The 17,188-nt window shown below is 44.6% G+C and overlaps 1 protein-coding gene across 1 annotated transcript in view; it reads left to right on the forward strand.

Annotated features, from left to right (window-relative positions):
- The window catches only part of hecw2a (HECT, C2 and WW domain containing E3 ubiquitin protein ligase 2a), a gene marked incomplete at its 5' end in the record, with an annotated part of 51,451 nt that overhangs the window by 13,882 nt on the left and 20,381 nt on the right, over positions 1-17,188 (forward strand). Inside the window, 5 exons of the mRNA XM_084161717.1 lie at positions 2,930-3,099; positions 3,725-3,864; positions 4,043-4,143; positions 4,276-5,126; positions 16,731-17,031. Of these exons, the coding sequence (XP_084017843.1) occupies positions 2,930-3,099; positions 3,725-3,864; positions 4,043-4,143; positions 4,276-5,126; positions 16,731-17,031 (1,563 nt within the window). The remainder of the gene's footprint in view (positions 1-2,929; positions 3,100-3,724; positions 3,865-4,042; positions 4,144-4,275; positions 5,127-16,730; positions 17,032-17,188) is intronic.

The raw sequence follows: 17,188 nt of genomic DNA on the forward strand, positions 1-17,188 counted from the left end.
TGTTATGGTGTGGGGGTGCTTTGCTGGTGACACTGTCTGTGATTTATTTAGAATTCAAGGCACACTTAACCAGCATGGCTACCACAGCATTCTGCAGTGATACACCATCCCATCTGGTTTGGGCTTAGTGGGACTATCATTTGTTTTTCAACAGGACAATGACCCAACACACCTCTAGGCTATGTAAGGGCTATTATACCAAGAAGGAGAGTGATGGAGTGCTGCATCAGATGACCTGGCCTCCTCAATCCCCCGACCTTAACCCAATTGAGATGGTTTGGGATGAGTTGGACCACAGAGTGAAGGAAAAGCAGCCAACAAGTGCTCAGCATATGTGGGAACTCCTTCAAGACTGTTGGAAAAACATTTCAGGTGACTACCAGTTACGACATGAATCCATATGTCTTTTTTCATAGTTTTGATATCTTCACTATTATTCTACAATGTAGAAAATAGTAAAAATAAAGAAAAACCCTCAAATGAGTAGGTGTCTCCAAACTTTTGACTGGTACTGTATATATATCTATATACAGTGGGGGAAAAAAATATTTAGTCAGCCACCAATTGTGCAAGTTCTCCCACTTAAAAAGATGAGAGAGGCCTATAGTTTTCATCATAGGTACACGTCAACTATGACAGACAAATTGAGAAAAAAAATCCAGAAAATCACATTGTAGGATTTTTAATGAATTTATTTGCAAATTATGGTGGAAAATAAGTATTTGGTCACCTACAAACAAGCAATATTTCTGGCTCTCACAGACCTGTAACTTCTTCTTTAAGAGGCTCCTCTGTCCTCCACTCGTTACCTATATTAATGGCACCTGTTTGAGCTTGTTATCAGTATAAAAGACACCTGTCCACAACCTCAAACAGTCACACTCCAAACTCCACTATGGCCAAGACCAAAGAGCTGTCAATGGACACCAGAAACAAAATTGTAGACCTGCACCAGTCTGGGAAGACTAAATCTGCAATAGGTAAGCAGCTTGGTTTGAAGAAATTAACTGTGGGAGCAATTATTAGGAAATGGAAGACATACAAGACCACTGATAATCTCCCTCGATCTGGGGCTCTACGCAAGATCTCACCCCGTGGGGTCAAAATGATCACAAGAATGGTGAGCAAAAATCCCAGAACCACACGGGGGGACCTAGTGAATGACCTGCAGAGAGCTGGGACCAAAGTAACAAAGCCTACCATCAGTAACACACTACGCCACCAGGGACTCAAATCCTGCAGTGCCAGACGTGTCCCCCTGCTTAAGCCAGTACATGTCCAGGCCCGTCTGAAGTTTGCTAGAGTGCATTTGGATGATCCAGAAGAGGATTGGGAGAATGTCATATGGTCAGATGAAACCAAAATATAACTTTTTGGTAAAAACTCAACTCGTTGTGTTTGGAGGACAAAGAATGCTGAGTTGCATCCAAAGAACACCATACCTACTGTGAAGCATTGGGGTGGAAACATCATGCTTTGGGGCTGTTTTTCTGCAAAGGGACCAGGACGACTGATCCGTGTAAAGGAAAGAATGAATGGGGCCTTGTATCGTGAGATTTTGAGTGAAAACGTCCTTCCATCAGCAAGGGCATTGAAGATGAAACGTGGCTGGGTCTTTCAGCATGACAATGATCCCAAACACACCGCCCGGGCAACGAAGGAATGGCTTCGTAAGAAGCATTTCAAGGTCCTGGAGTGGCCTAGCCAGTCTCCAGATCTCAACCCCATAGAAAATCTTTGGAGGGAGTTGAAAGTCCGTGTTGCCCAGCGACAGCCCCAAAACATCACTGCTCTAGAGGAGATCTGCATGGAGGAATGGGCCAAAATACCAGCAACAGTGTGTGAAAACCTTGTGAAGACTTACCGAAAACGTTTGACCTGTGTCATTGCCAACAAAGGGTATATAACAAAGTATTGAGAAACTTTTGTTATTGACCAAATACTTATACTGATAACAAGTTCAAACAGGTGCCATTAATACAGGTAACGAGTGGAGGACAGAGGAGCCTCTTAAAGAAGAAGTTACAGGTCTATGAGAGCCAGAAATCTTGCTTGTTTGTAGGTGATCAAATACTTATTTTCCACCATAATTTGCAAATAAATTCATAAAAAATCCTACAATGTGATTTTCTGGAGAAAAAAATCTCATTTTGTCTGTCATAGTTGACGTGTACCTATGATGAAAATTACAGGCCTCTCTCATCTTTTTAAGTGAGAGAACTTGCACAATTGGTGGCTGACTAAATACTTTTTTTCCCCACTGTATATCATCCTTCCTTTTGCAATAAACCTCAGACAATTAGTGAAAACACAGAAGATTCTGTTCCCTCTCCAATTGCAATACATGCAGTTCATATAGTAAGGTGCCCTTTGGTTTCCCTGGCTTGTGACATTGACATGAAATTGGATTTGGCTAAACATGTATGATATAGTTGCAGATAAAAGCCATTATTGAAACGGCTTGGCATCTTCATTTTGCAAAGTAAAAAAAAAGAAAAAGGTAAAAATATTGTCTACTGCCAATGTGTTGCGGTTTCACACAACCTTCATCACTGCATTTGCAGAGAGGAGATGTTGGGTGGAGATATTGGAAGATGGGCTCATTGTAATGGCTGGAATGGAATAAATGGAATGGTATCAAAGCCCATCCTCCTATATCTCCACCAACTAGCATCTTCTGGTTGACAGTTTAGCCTCCAATTTTGTTTTGTCAAAGCCTCAGACAATGCTCAGTGAAGGAGGACCTGGGGCCGTACTGTATGTATAAGAGTCTCAGAGTAGGAGTGCGAATATATGATCAGGTCCCCCTGTCCATGTAGTCTTATTTTTTTGTGCTCTATAAGGCTACACTGATCCTGGATCAGCACTCCTACTCTGACACTATTAATACATACATCCCCTGATGTGATGATAATCTTCCTCTGTGTAGATATGCGTGCGGTGGGGCTGAAGAAGGGAATGTTCTTCAACCCGGATCCCTACTTGAAGATGTCCATCCACCCTGGGAAGAGGAGCGGCTTCCCCACCTTCAGCCACCACGGACAGGAGAGACGCTCCGCCATCATCACCAACACCACCAACCCTAAGTGGCACAGAGAGGTGATCTATAAGCATGCATATGTGCACACACACACTTGCACATACATGCACACGCTCCCTCCACTCCTATAGGTCACTCACTCACTATAGATGAAGTTTCAAAGAATCACTTGAGTATTAAGTGTATTTTAATTATACACAAATGTGTTCCCTATTATTTACAATATTGTAAAGGTTAGACGTTTGAAATCAATATGGCTGAAGAGACTAGGTCAGGGATTGGTAACTTTTGATGGGGGTGGGGGACACAAAATCTGAACTCATCATGAGGGGCTGCAGTGGCTGGCGGGTCTGCGTATCCACATCCATACCCACACATGCATCCCCTAGCCTTTTGGGGTTGCCCATCCCTGGTCTAGATAAATATAGAGTTAATGGGGAGCCGAGCAAGGCTTTCCCTTTAGGCGTCTCGCTTGGCGTCTCAGATGGTCACTGTCCACTGTCATGTGGTGCTGAACTTCAGATTTCTGATTAAGTTGCTGTACCCTTAAATTAGTCCTGAAACTCTGATTGCTGCAATTCACTTGTTGTTTACTTAGCTTAGCACCATCTAACCTTTATCTTTTGTGAAAAAGCCAGCTCATAGAAACATGTTCTAACAGTCTGTGTCTCCCTCCCTCTGTAGAAATACACTTTTGTAGCACTGATGACAGACATTCTGAACATCGAGGTCAAGGACAAGTTTGCCAAAAGTCGACCAATCATCAAGCGCTTCCTTGGTCAGCTGACCATTCCTGTTCAGAGGCTGATTGAGAAGATACCTGGGTAGGTAACATGGCAAAAGGACGCATGCACATACGAAGACATACGTGTTCTTACTGACACTCAAGTAGACCCATGTTCATAATTATTGATTGTTCACTGTACTTTATCATTGAGTGTTCACTACAGTTGAGTGATTGCATTTGGTTGTTTGTATGTCCGTCCATCTGTCTGTCCTCAGTGTCCAGCCTCTGAGCTTCTCTCTGTGTCGACGGTTGCCCACTGAGCATGTGAGTGGCCAAATGCAGTTCAAAGTGGAGCTCACATCCACTGGACCTGACGGTGAAGACCATTACCTTTAATTTATTGTGTTTGTAAACAACAATATCTAATGAAAGTACACACTGATGAATTGTAATGTAATAGAAATCAAGGTATTACAAAATGATCGATCTTTCTCTGTTTCATGCTCAGGGGCCTCACCAGACTCTATCATTGGTGTGCCCAATAACGGGGCCCCGGGGACTCCGTCAGATGACGAGGATCTGCCCCACCCACTCCCGGGGGTGGTCACTGGAGGCCCCTCCCCTACTGGCTCTCTGGGCTCACAGAGGTCCTGGGAAGGCGGGGCCACAGCCTATCCAGTCCCAGACTACAGGGACTTCAGTGGTACAGAGGGCGGAACCACAGAGGGCGAATCCTACTCTGGCCCTCAACGGCTGCAGAGGTCCCTAAGTGAAGGCCTGGATGCCATCGAGGCCCCCAAGGGCCCCGGAGAGAGGCCCCTGGGCGCTGCCTCCCCGAAGCTGCGGTCTAGCTTTCCCACTCACACACGCCTCAGTGCCATGCTGCACATTGACTCGGACGAAGAAGAGGAGCGCTCGGGGTCCACCGACATCTACCCGGTGCCCGGGTCCCCCCTGCTGCTCAACGGGGGGCATGAAGAAGAAGATCTCTTCCCAGAGCTACAGCAGGACTCTTACATTGAGCAGCCGCAGCCCAGGGTGGAGGGTGATGAACAGGAGGGGGTAATGGGGGAAGACTGTGCCTCTGGTGGTGAATCTTATGTGGCACCTGAGTTAGACCTGGCCCTCGACTTGGAAGACGCCTCAGAGCCTGATGTTTTCTCAGAGGTGGAGGACGTTCCTTTCTTCTCAGAGGCACTGTCCCAGAGTCTTTTGGCTGAGGGCCTGGAGGGGCCAGAGGAGGGCCAGGGGCCCGCTGACGACCCCTCGTCGGAGATTGACACATGCTCCATGGCAACAGCCCCACAGACAGTCTTCTCTTCCTCAGACAGTTGCCCAATCACAATGTCCACAGCTCAGGTGAGTGTGACCGGTGGTGCAGTAAGTAGATCGTAAAGGCCCAATGCAGCCGTTTTTATATAAATATAAAATCATTTCTGGGTAACAATTAAGTACCTTACTGTAATAGTATTCCATTAAAATGGGCAAACATTTATTTTTGCTAGGACTGTCTGGGAGTGGTCTGAGTGGGGAGGGGAAAACTGAAAACTAGCTGTTATTGGTAGAGAGGTTTGGAGCTCTCTTTGTTATTGGTCTATTAACCAATTTACCACATGACAATGTCACCATGGAAAGCCAGAACTCCTGCCGATGCAAACCTGCTGATTAGAAGTTCCTGTATAGATTGTATTTTCAAGAAGCAACTATGAGGAAATAACACTGATCCAATGTTTTCACACTTTTACAGTGTTAGTTTCATCAGCTGTTGTACAATATGTGTAACGTATACGCTGGGAGTCAGGAAGCAGGTGCAGAAGGTGAGTTTAATGATAAGAATAAGGCAGATAAACAAAACAGGAGAAGCTTACTGAACGTGCCAAAACCAATACTGCCTGATGACTGAGGCTACTGAGGGCTAAATAAAGGGAGCGTAATCAAGGTGATGATGAGGTCGAGGTGTGCGTAATGAGGGGGAGCAGGTGTGCGTAATGATGGTTGCCAGGACCGGTGGTTAGTAGACCGGCAACGTTGAGCGCTGGAGCGGGGGAGCGGGAGTAGGCGTGACAAAATGATACAAAACACAGGAAACACTGAATGTTGACTGCACTGAGCTTTTAACCTGTGGTTAAAAGTTCTCTATGCAATAATTCCACCTGAAATAGCCTATAGGTCCCGTGTAGCTCAGTTGGTAGAGCATGGCGCTTGCAACGCCAGGGTTGTGGGTTCGTTTCCCACGGGGGGCCAGTATGAAAAAAAAAAAATGTATGCACTCACTAACTGTAAGTCGCTCTGGATAAGAGTGTCTGCTAAATGACTAAAATGTAAATGTATAGTATATCTCTAAAATAATAATATTGGAAATCAAGAACTAAAATCTTGCGTAATTGCATCCGATTCTCAATTTAGTTCTGGGGACAAAAGTGTTAAAAAATATACTACAACGAGGAGTGAAAGCAGGGTGGGATCTCCACCCCCCTCTCTTTGCAAGTTACAGGCAAGTCTATGGGAATGTCCATGAATGTGGATGCTATTCTTACTTACAATAAAATTGACTCCAAAATGACACAACATTATTTACCATTCAGTTCCTATTGGGTACAACATAATCCAAAGAAAACAACAAACTGCAAATGCATCCAACAAGTTTGTAGAGTCACAAGCATGATGTAGTCATTGCGTGCAAGGAATATGGGACCAAATACTACACTTTTGACTACTTTTAATACACTATAAGTGAATTTGTCCAAATATATATCTTTTCAAATGGGGGACTAGATACATAAAGGTCTTTCATTTCTAAACAGTAAGATAAATAGAAAATATATCTAAAATCCAAAATGCTGGAGTAAAGAGCCCCATAATATTTTGCTTCACTGTCCAAATACAGTGCCTTCAGAAAGTATTCACACCCCTTGACTTTTTCCACATTTTGTTGTTACATTCTGTATTTTTATTTTGTGTCACTGGCCTACGCACAATATCCCATAATGTCAAAATGGAATTATGTTTTTAGATGCAAAAAATGTGGCAAAGAAATGAACTTTTATGTCCTGAATACAAATCTTTATGTTTGGGGTAAATCCAACACAACACATCACTGAGTACCACTCTTCATATTTTCAAGCATGGTGGTGGCTGCTCATGTTATGTGTATGCTTGTCATCGGCAAGGACTAGTGTGTTTTTTAGAATGAAAAGCAACGGAATAGAGCTAAGCACAGGCAGAATCTTAGAGGAAAACATTTCACCTTTCAGCAGGACAATAACCTAAAACACAAGGCCAAATATACACTGTAATTGCTTACCAAGACGACATTGAATGTTCCTGAGTGGCTTAATTACAGTTTTGACTTAAATCAGCTTGAAGATCTATGGCACGACTTGAAAATGGATGTTTAGCAATGATCAACAACCAACTTGACAGCACTTGAAGAATTTTCAAAAGAATAATGTGCAAATATTGTACAATCCAGGTGTGCAAAGCTTTTCGAGACTTACCCAGAAAGACTTACAGCTGTAATCGCTGCCAAAGGGGATTCTAACGTGTATTGACTCAGGGATGTGAATACTTATGTACAGTTGAAGTTAGTGGTTTACATACACTTAGGTTGAAGTCATTAAAACTTGTTTTCCAACCACTCCACAAATGTCTTGTTAACAAACTATAGTTTTGGCAAGTCAGTTAGGACATCTACTTTGTGCATGACACAAGTAATTTTTCCAACAATTGTTTACAGACAGATTATTTCACTCATAATTCACTGTATCACAATTCCAGTGGGTCTGAAGTTTACATACACTAAGGTGACTGTGCCTTTCCAGAAAATGATGTAATGGCTTTAGAAGCTTCTGATAGGCTAATTGACATCATTTGAGTGCCTCTTTGCTTGACATCATGGGAAAATCAAAAGAAATCAGCCAAGACCTCAGAAAAAAAATGTAGACCTCCACTAGTCTGGTTCATCCTTGGGAGCAATTTCCAAACGCCTGAGGGGACCACGTTCATCTGTACAAACAATCGTACGCAAGTATAAACACCTGGCACCGTGTACCTGGTGCCGACGAGGATGGCGGCCTCGCGACTAACTCTTAGGAAACTTTGCTGTATTTTGTTTTTTTATGTATTATCTTTTACATTATTAGCTCAGAATGTGTTTTGTATCATTACATACAGCCGGGAAAAACTATTGGATATCAGAGCGGCGGTAACTCACCAGCATTACGACCAGGAATATGACTTTCCCGAAGCAGATCCTTTGTTTGCTCTCCCCAGGTTAATTTAATTTAACTGATTCCTTGCGGCTGACCCAAAACATCGCCGGCGGAGGAGAGGCACTCGGCGCGGCCTGCTGGTTCGACTTAGGAGGCGCACACACCACCCACCGCTTCCAAGTATACTACTCGCTAATGTTCAGTCTCTGGTTAACAAGCTCGACGAGCTCCGGGCAAGGATTTCTTTCCAGAGAGACATCAAGACCTGTAACATACTTTGTTTCACGGAAACATGGCTCTCTGGGGATATTCTGTCAATCGGTCCAGCCAGATGGGCTCTCAGTTCATCGTGCAGACAGGAATATATATCTCTCCGGGAAGCAGAAGGGTGGAGGTGTGTGTTTCATGATTAACGACTCATGGTGTAATTGTAGCAACATACAAGAACTCAAGTCCTTCTGTTCACCCGACCTAGAATACCTCACAATCAAATGCCGACCGTATTATCTCCCAAGATAATTTTATTCGGTTATAGTCACGTCCATGTATATCCCCCCTCAAGCCGATACCACGACGGCCCTCAAAGAACTTCACTGGATCATTGCAACTCCACGAGGTGAGATCTTGCATGGAGCCCCTGGCCGAGGGAGATTTGACAGTTCTTTTGTGTTTCTTCCATTTGCGAATAATCGCACCAACTGTTGTCACCTTCTCACCAAGCTGCTTGGTGATGGTCTTGTAGCCCATTCCAGCCTTGTGTAGGTCTACAATCTTGTCCCTGACATCCTTGGAGAGCTCTTTGGTCTTGGCCATGGTGGAGAGTTTGGAATCTGATTGATTGATTGCTTCTGTGGACAGGTGTCTTTTATGCAGGTAACAAGCTGAAATTAGGAGCACTCCCTTTAACAGTGTGCTCCTCATCTCAGCTCATTACCTGTATAAAAGACACCTGGGAGCCAAAAATCTTTCTGATTGAGAGGGGGTCAAATACTTATTTCCCTCATTAAAATGCAAATCAATTGAAAACATTTTTGACATGCGTTTTTCTGGATTTCTTTGTTGTTATTCTGTCTCTCACTGTTCAAATAAACCTACCATTAAAATTATAGACTGATCATGTCATTGTCAGTGGGCAAACGTACAAAACCAGCAGGGGATCAAATACTTTTTTATCTCACTGTATTCAATCTCTCCCTTTCCCAGTCTGCTGTTCCCACATGCGTCAAGATTGCCACCATTGTTCCTGTACCCAAGAAAGCAAAGGTAACTGAACTAAATGACTATCGCCCCGTAGCACTCACCTCTGTCATCATGAAGTGCTTTGAGAGACTCGTCAAGGATCATATCACCTCTACCTTACCTGTCACCCTAGACCCACTTCAATTTGCTTACCACCCCAATAGATCCACAGACGATGCAATCGCCATCACACTGCACACTGCCCTATCCCATCTGGACAAGAGGAATACCTATGTAAGAATGCTGTTCATTGACTATAGCTCAGCATTCAATACCATAGTACCCTTCAAGCTCATCATTAAGTTCGAGGCCCTGGGTCTGAACCCCGCCCTGTGCAACTGGGTCCTGGACTTCCGAAAGGGCCGCCCCCAGGTGGTGAAGGTAGGAAACAACATCTCTACTTCGCTGATCCTCAACACTGGGGCCCCACAAGGGTGTGTACTCAGCCCCCTCCTGTACTCCCTGTTCACCCATGACTGCGTGGCGAAGCACGCCTCCAACTCAATCATCAAGTTTGCAGACGACACAACAGTAGTAGGCTTGAATACCAACAATGACGAGACGTCAACAAAACAAAGGAGATGATCGTAGACTTCAGGAAACAGCACCCCCCTATCCACATCAACGGGTCCGCAGTGGAGAAGGTGGAAAGCTTCAATTTCCTTGGCGTACACATCACTGACAAACTGAAATGGTCCACCCATGCAGACAGTGTGGTGAAGAAGGCGCAACAGAGCCTCGTCAACTTCAGGAGGCTGAAGAAATTTGGCTTGGCACCTAAAACCCTCACAAACTTTTACAGATGCACAATTAAGAGCATCCTGTCGGGATGTATCACGGCCTGGTACGGCAACTGCACCGCCCGCAACCGCAGGGCTCTCCAGAGGGTGGTGCGGTCTGCGGAACGAATTACCGGGGGCAAACTACCCACCCTCCAAGACACCTACAGCACCCGATGTCACAGGAAGGCCAAAAAGATCATCAAGGACATCAACCACCCGAGCCACTGCCTGTTCACCCCGATATCATCCAGAAGGCGAGGTCAGTACAGGTGCATCAAAGCTGGGACCGAGAGAATGAAAAACAGCTTCTATCTCAAGGCCATCAGACTGTTAAATAGCCATCACTAGCACATTAGAGGCTGCTGCTGCCTATTGAAATCACTGGCCACTTTAAGAAATGGAACACTAGTCACTTTAATAATGTTTACATGTCTTGCACTACTCATCTCATATGTATATACTGTATTCTATTCTATAATATTCTACTGTATCTTAGTCCATGCCTCTCTGTCATTGCTTGTCCATGTATATCTTTTTTAATTCCATTCCTTACTAGATTTGTGTGTATTGGGTATATGTTGTGAAATTGTTAGATATTACTTGTTAGATATTACTGCACTGTCGGAGCTAGAAGCACAAGCATTTCGCTACACCCACAGTAACATCTGCTAAGCACGTGTATGTGACAAATAAAATTTGATTTGATTTGATACACCATGGGCCCATGCAGCCGTCATACCGCTCAGGAAGGAGACGCATTCTGTCTCCCAGAATTAACGTACTTTGGTGCGAAAAGTGCAACTCAATCCCAGAACAACAGCAAATGACCATGTGAAGATGCTGGAGTGCAAAAGTAACTATATCCACAGTAAAACAAGTCCTATATCGACATGACCTGAAAGGCCGCTCAGCAAGGAAGAAGCCATTGCTCCATAACCGCCATAAAAAAGCCAGACTACGGTTTACAACTGCACATGGGGACAAAGATTGTACTTTTTCGTCATAATGACCATTGTTATGTTTGGAGGAAAAAGGGGGAGCTTGCAAGGCAAAGAACACCATCCCAACCATGAAGCAAGGGGTGGAGGGCAGCATCATGCTGTGGGGGTGCTCTGCTGCAGGAGGGACTGGTGAGGGACTGGTGAGTGTATGTAAACTTCTGACCACTGGGAATGTGATGAAATAAATAAAAGCTGAAATAAATCATTCTCTCTACTATTATTCTGACATTTCGCATTCTTAAAATAAAGTGGTGATCCTAACTGACGTAAGACAGGGAATTCTTACTAGGATTAAATGTCAGGAATTGTGAAAAACTGAGTTTAAATGCATTTGGTTAAGGTGTATGTAAACTTCCGACTTCAAATGTAAATAAGATATTTCTGTATTTAATTTGAAATAAATTTGTAAACATTTCTAAAAACATGTTTTCACTTTGTCATTATGGGGAATTGTTTGTAGATGGTTGAGAAAAACAACATGTTATCAATTTTGAATTCAGACTTTAACACAACAACATGTGAAATACAGTGGGGGAAAAAAGTATTTAGTGAGCCACCAATTGTGCAAGTTCTCCCACTTAAAAAGATGAGAGAGGCCTGTAATTTTCATCATAGGTACACGTCAACTATGACAGACAAATTGAGCATTTTTTTTCTCCAGAAAATGACATTGTAGGATTTTTTATGAATTTATTTGCAAATTATGGTGGAAAATAAGTATTTGATCACCTACAAACAAGCAAGATTTCTGGCTCTCATAGACCTGTAACTTCTTCTTTAAGAGGCTCCTCTGTCCTCCACTCGTTACCTGTATTAATGGCACCTGTTTGAACTTGTTATCAGTATAAAAGACACCTGTCCACAACCTCAAACAGTCACACTCCAAACACCACTATGGCCAAGACCAAAGAACTGTCAAAGGACACCAGAAACAAAATTGTAGACCTGCACCAGGCTGGGAAGACTGAATCTGCAATAGGTCAAATCAAATCAAATTTTATTGGTCACATGCGCCGAATACAACAGGTGCAGACATTACAGTGAAATGCTTACTTACAGCCCTTAACCAACAGTGCATTTCTTTTTAACAAAAAAAGTAAAAGTAAAACAACAACAAAAAAAGTGTTGAGAAAAAAAGAGCAGAAGTAAAATAAAATAACAGTAGGGAGGCTATATATATACAGGGGGGTACCGGTGCAGAGTCAATGTGCGGGGGCACCGGCTAGTTGAGATAGTTGAAGTAATATGTACATGTGGGTAGAGTTAAAGTGACTATGCATAAATAATTAACAGAGTAGCAGCAGCGTAAAAAGGATGGGGTGGGGGGGCAGTGCAAATAGTCCGGGTAGCCATGATTAGCTGTTCAGGAGTCTTATGGCTTGGGGGTAGAAGCTGTTGAGAAGTCTTTTGGACCTACACTTGGCACTCCTGTACCGCTTGCCATGCGGTAGCAGGGAGAACAGTCTATGACTAGGGTGGCTGGAGTCTTTGACAATTTTGAGGGCCTTCCTCTGACACCGCCTGGTATAGAGGTCCTGGATGGCAGGAAGCTTGGCCCCAGTGATGTACTGGGCCGTACGCACTACCCTCTGTAGTGTCTTGCGGTCGGAGGCCAAGCAGTTGCCATACCAGGCGGTGATGCAAGCAGTCAGGATGCTCTCGATTGGTGCAGCTGTATAATATTTTGAGGATCTGAGGACCCATGCCAAATCTTTTCAGTCTCCTGAGGGGGAATAGGCTTTGTCGTGCCCTCTTCACGACTGTCTTGGTGTGTTTGGACCATGATAGTTCGTTGGTGATGTGGACACCAAGGAACTTGAAGCTCTCAACCTGTTCCACTACGGTCCCGTCGATGAGAATGGGGGCGTGCTCAGTCCTCTTTTTTTTCCTGTAGTCCACAATCATCTCCTTTGTCTTGGTCACGTTGAGGGAGAGGTTGTTGTCCTGGCACCACACGGCCAGGTCTCTGACCTCCTCCCTATAGGCTGTCTCATCGTTGTCGGTGATCAGGCCTACCACTGTTGTGTCGTCGGCAAACTTAATGATGGTGTTGGAGTCGTTTCTGGCCATGCAGTCATGGGTGAACAGGGAGTACAGGAGGGGACTGAGCACGCACCCCTGAGGGGCCCCCATGTTGAGGATCAGTGTGGCAGATGTGTTGTTACCTACCCTTACCACCTGGGGGCGGCCCGTCAGGAAGTCCAGGATCCAGTTGCAGAGGGAGGTGTTTAGTCCCAGGATCCTTAGCTTAGTGATGAGCTTAGAGGGCACTATGGTGTTGAATGCTGAGCTGTAGTCAATGAATAGCATTCTCACGTAGGTGTTCCTCTTGTCCAGGTGGGAAAGGGCAGTGTGGAGTGCAATAGCGATTGCATCATCTGTGGATCTGTTGGGGCGGTATGCAAATTGGAGTGTGTCTAGGGTTTCTGGGATAATGCTGTTGATGTGAGTCATGACCAGCCTTTCAAAGCACTTCATGGCTACAGACGTCAGTGCTACGGGTTGGTAGTCATTTAGGCAGGAGTCCTTGGGCACAGGGACTATGGTGGTCTGCTTGAAACATGTTGGTATTACAGACTCAGTCAGGGACATGTTGAAAATGTCAGTGAAGACACTTGCCAGTTGGTCAGCACATGCTCGGAGTACACGTCCTGGTAATCCGTCTGGCCCTGCGGCCTTGTGAATGTTGACCTGCTTAAAAGTCTTACTCACATCGGCTACGGAGAGCGTGATCACATAGTCATCCGGAACAGCTGGTGCTCTCATGCATGCTTCAGTGTTGCTTGCCTCGAAGCGAGCATAGAAGTGGTTTAGCTCGTCTGGTAGGCTTGTGTCACTGGGCAGCTCGCGGCTGTGCTTCCCTTTGTAGTCTGTAATAGTTTTCAAGCCCTGCCACATCCGACGAGCGTCAGAGCCAGTGTAGTACGATTCAATCTTAGCCCTGTATTGACTCTTTGCCTGTTTGATGGTTCGTCAGAGGGCATAGCGGGATTTCTTATAAGCGTCCGGGTTAGAGTCCCGTTCCTTGAAAGCGGCAGCTCTACCCTTTAGCTCAGTGCGGATGTTTCCTGTAGTCCATGGCTTCTGTTTGGGGTATGTACGTACGGTCACTGTGGGAACGACATCATCGATGCACTTATTGATGAAGCCAGTGACTGATGTGGTGTACTCCTCAATGCTGTCTGAAGAATCCCGGAACATGTTCCAGTCTGTGCTAGCAAAACAGTCCTGTAGTTTAGCATCTGCGTCATCTGACCACTTTTTTATTAACCGAGTCACTGGTGCTTCCTGCTTTAGTTTTTGCTTATAAGCAGGAATCAGGAGGATAGAGTTATGGTCAAATTTGCCAAATGGAGGGCGAGGGAGAGCTTTGTATGCGTCTCTGTGTGTGGAGTAAAGGTGGTCTAGAGTTTTTTTTTCCTCTGGTTGCACATTTAACATGCTGGTAGAAATTAGGTAGAACGGATTTAAGTTTCCCTGCATTAAAGTCCCCGGCCACTAGGAGCGCTGCATCTGGATGAGCGTTTTCCTGTTGATTTATGGCCTTGTACAACTCATTCAGTGCAATCTTAATGCCAGCATTGGTTTGTGGTGGTAAATAGACAGCTATGAAAAATATAGATGAAAACTATCTTGGTAAATAGTGTGGTCTACAGCTTATCATAAGATACTCTACCTCAGGCGAGCAAAACCTTGAGACTTCCTTAGTATTTGATTTTGTGCACCAGCTGTTGTTTACAAATATACACAGACCGCCACCCCTTGTCTTACCGGAGTCAGCCGTTCTATCCTGCCGATGTAGCGTATAGCCCGCTAGCTGTATGTTATCATTGTCGTCGTTGAGCCACGACTCGGTGAAACATAAGATATTACAGTTTTTAATGTCCCGTTGGTAGGATAACCGTAATCTTAGGTCATCCAATTTGTTATCCAATGATTGAAGATTGGCTAATAGGATTGATGGAAGAGGCAGTTTACTCGCTCGCCGTCGGATCCTTACAAGGCACCCCGATCTACGTCCACGATATCTTCGTCTCTTCCTCACGCGAATGACGGGGGTTTGGGCCTTGTCGGGTGTCTGTATGATATCTTTCGCGGCCGCCTCGTTGAAGAAAAAATCTTCGTCCAATAGGACGTGAGTAATCGCTGTCCTGATATCCAGAAGCTCTTTTTGGTTATAAGAGACGATGGCAGAAACATTATGTACAAAATAAATGACAAATAACGCGGAAAAACACACATAATAGTACAAATAGTTAGAGGGCTGTAAAACGGCAGCCATCTTCTCCGGAGCTGTGATAAAAAAAGGAGCAGCTTGGTTTGAAGAAATCAACTGTGGGAGCAATTATTAGGAAATGGAAGACATACAAGACCAATGATAATCTCCCTCGATCTGGGGCTCCACGCAAGATCTCACCCCGTGGGGTCAAAATGATCACAAGAACGGTGAGCAAAAATCCCAGAACCACACGGGCGGACCTAGTGAATGACCTGCAGAGAGCTGGGACCAAAGTAACAAAGCCTACCATCAGTAACACACTACGCCACCAGGGACTCAAATCCTGCGGTGCCAGACGTGTCCCCCTGCTTAAGCCAGTACATGTCCAGGCCCGTCTGAAGTTTGCTAGAGTGCATTTGGATGATCCAGAAGAGGATTGGGAGAATGTCATATGGTCAGATGAAACCAAAATAGAACTTTTTGGTAAAAACTCAACTCGTCGTGTTTGGAGGACAAAGAATGCTGAGTTGCATCCAAAGAACACCATACCTACTGTGAAGCATGGGGGTGGAAACATCATGCTTTGGGGCTGTTTTTCTGCAAAGGGACCAGGACGACTGATCCGTGTAAAGGAAAGAATGAATGGGGCCATGTATCGTGAGATTTTGAGTGAAAACCTCCTTCCATCAGCAAGGGCATTGAAGATGAAACGTGGCTGGGTCTTTCAGCATGACAATGATCCCAAACACACCGCCCGGGCAACGAAGGAGTGGCTTCGTAAGACGCATTTCAAGGTCCTGGAGTGGCCTAGCCAGTCTCCAGATCTGAACCCCATAGAAAATCTTTGGAGGGAGTTGAAAGTCCGTGTTGCCCAGTGACAGCCCCAAAACATCACTGCTCTAGAGGAGATCTGCATGGAGGAATGGGCCAAAATACCAGCAACAGTGTGTGAAAACCTTGTGAAGACTTACAGAAAACTTTTGACCTGTGTCATTGCCAACAAAGGGTATATAACAAAATATTGAGAAACTTTTGTTATTGACCAAATACTTATTTTCCACTATAATTTGCAAATAAATTCATTAAAAATCCTACAATGTGATTTTCTGGATTTGTTTTTCTCATTTTGTCTGTCATAGTTGACGTGTACCTATGAGGAAAATTACAGGCCTCTCTCATCTTTTTAAGTGGGAGAACTTGCACAATTGGTGGCTGACTAAATACTTTTTTCCCCCACTGTAAGTCAAGGAATCTGGTGTGGACTGTAGTATTGGTTAGAAAAACTTGGGTAAACACAGAATGCCTTTCGAGATAATGCTGGTGGGTAACACAAATGCTAACAATGTCAGTTTAGTGTTTTAGGTGTGCAAATGTTGTTCACCAAAGCAAATAAGGTGTGTTAACAGCATTTATTAACGCTCCACTACATCCCTGGTCCTAACCCACTATTTGGGAAACAATGCTCTGACCTCATCAGCCTTCATGTTGTCGGATGTCTTTGGGCTTTGTAGGAGGCGGAGGAAAGGGCAGAAGCTGCCATTGACCCAGGGGGAGATACCATCACCGGCAACCCACCCACCAGTCAACATGTAGACGAAGAGGGAGGCGGGCAGATGCCAGGCAATGAGGTTGAAGGAGATGATCCGCCAGTCAATGAGCTGGAGCCAGGAGAGGAGATAAGGGAGCTTAGGCGGAGCTTGCAGGCATCTGGGGGTGTGTCCCAGGATGAGGTGGGGGAGGAGCCAAGGGCAGCGGGGGATGCAGGATCTGTGGATTCAGATGTAGTTGCCACGGAGACAGATGGAGAGGACGGTATGTAACTACCACCTTTAAAATATATATTTTTTTACGGTCTGATGTATACCTGGTATTTACTTCTAAATTACATTCTGAAATGATAATCACATTTTAATTCCCTTGAAATTACTATTTTACTTCCTTGGGATTCATTAAAACATCCACATACTCC

Source organism: Coregonus lavaretus (assembly GCF_964263955.1).
Source record: "Coregonus lavaretus genome assembly, chromosome: 5".
In the NCBI taxonomy this organism is placed as follows: domain Eukaryota; kingdom Metazoa; phylum Chordata; class Actinopteri; order Salmoniformes; family Salmonidae; genus Coregonus; species Coregonus lavaretus.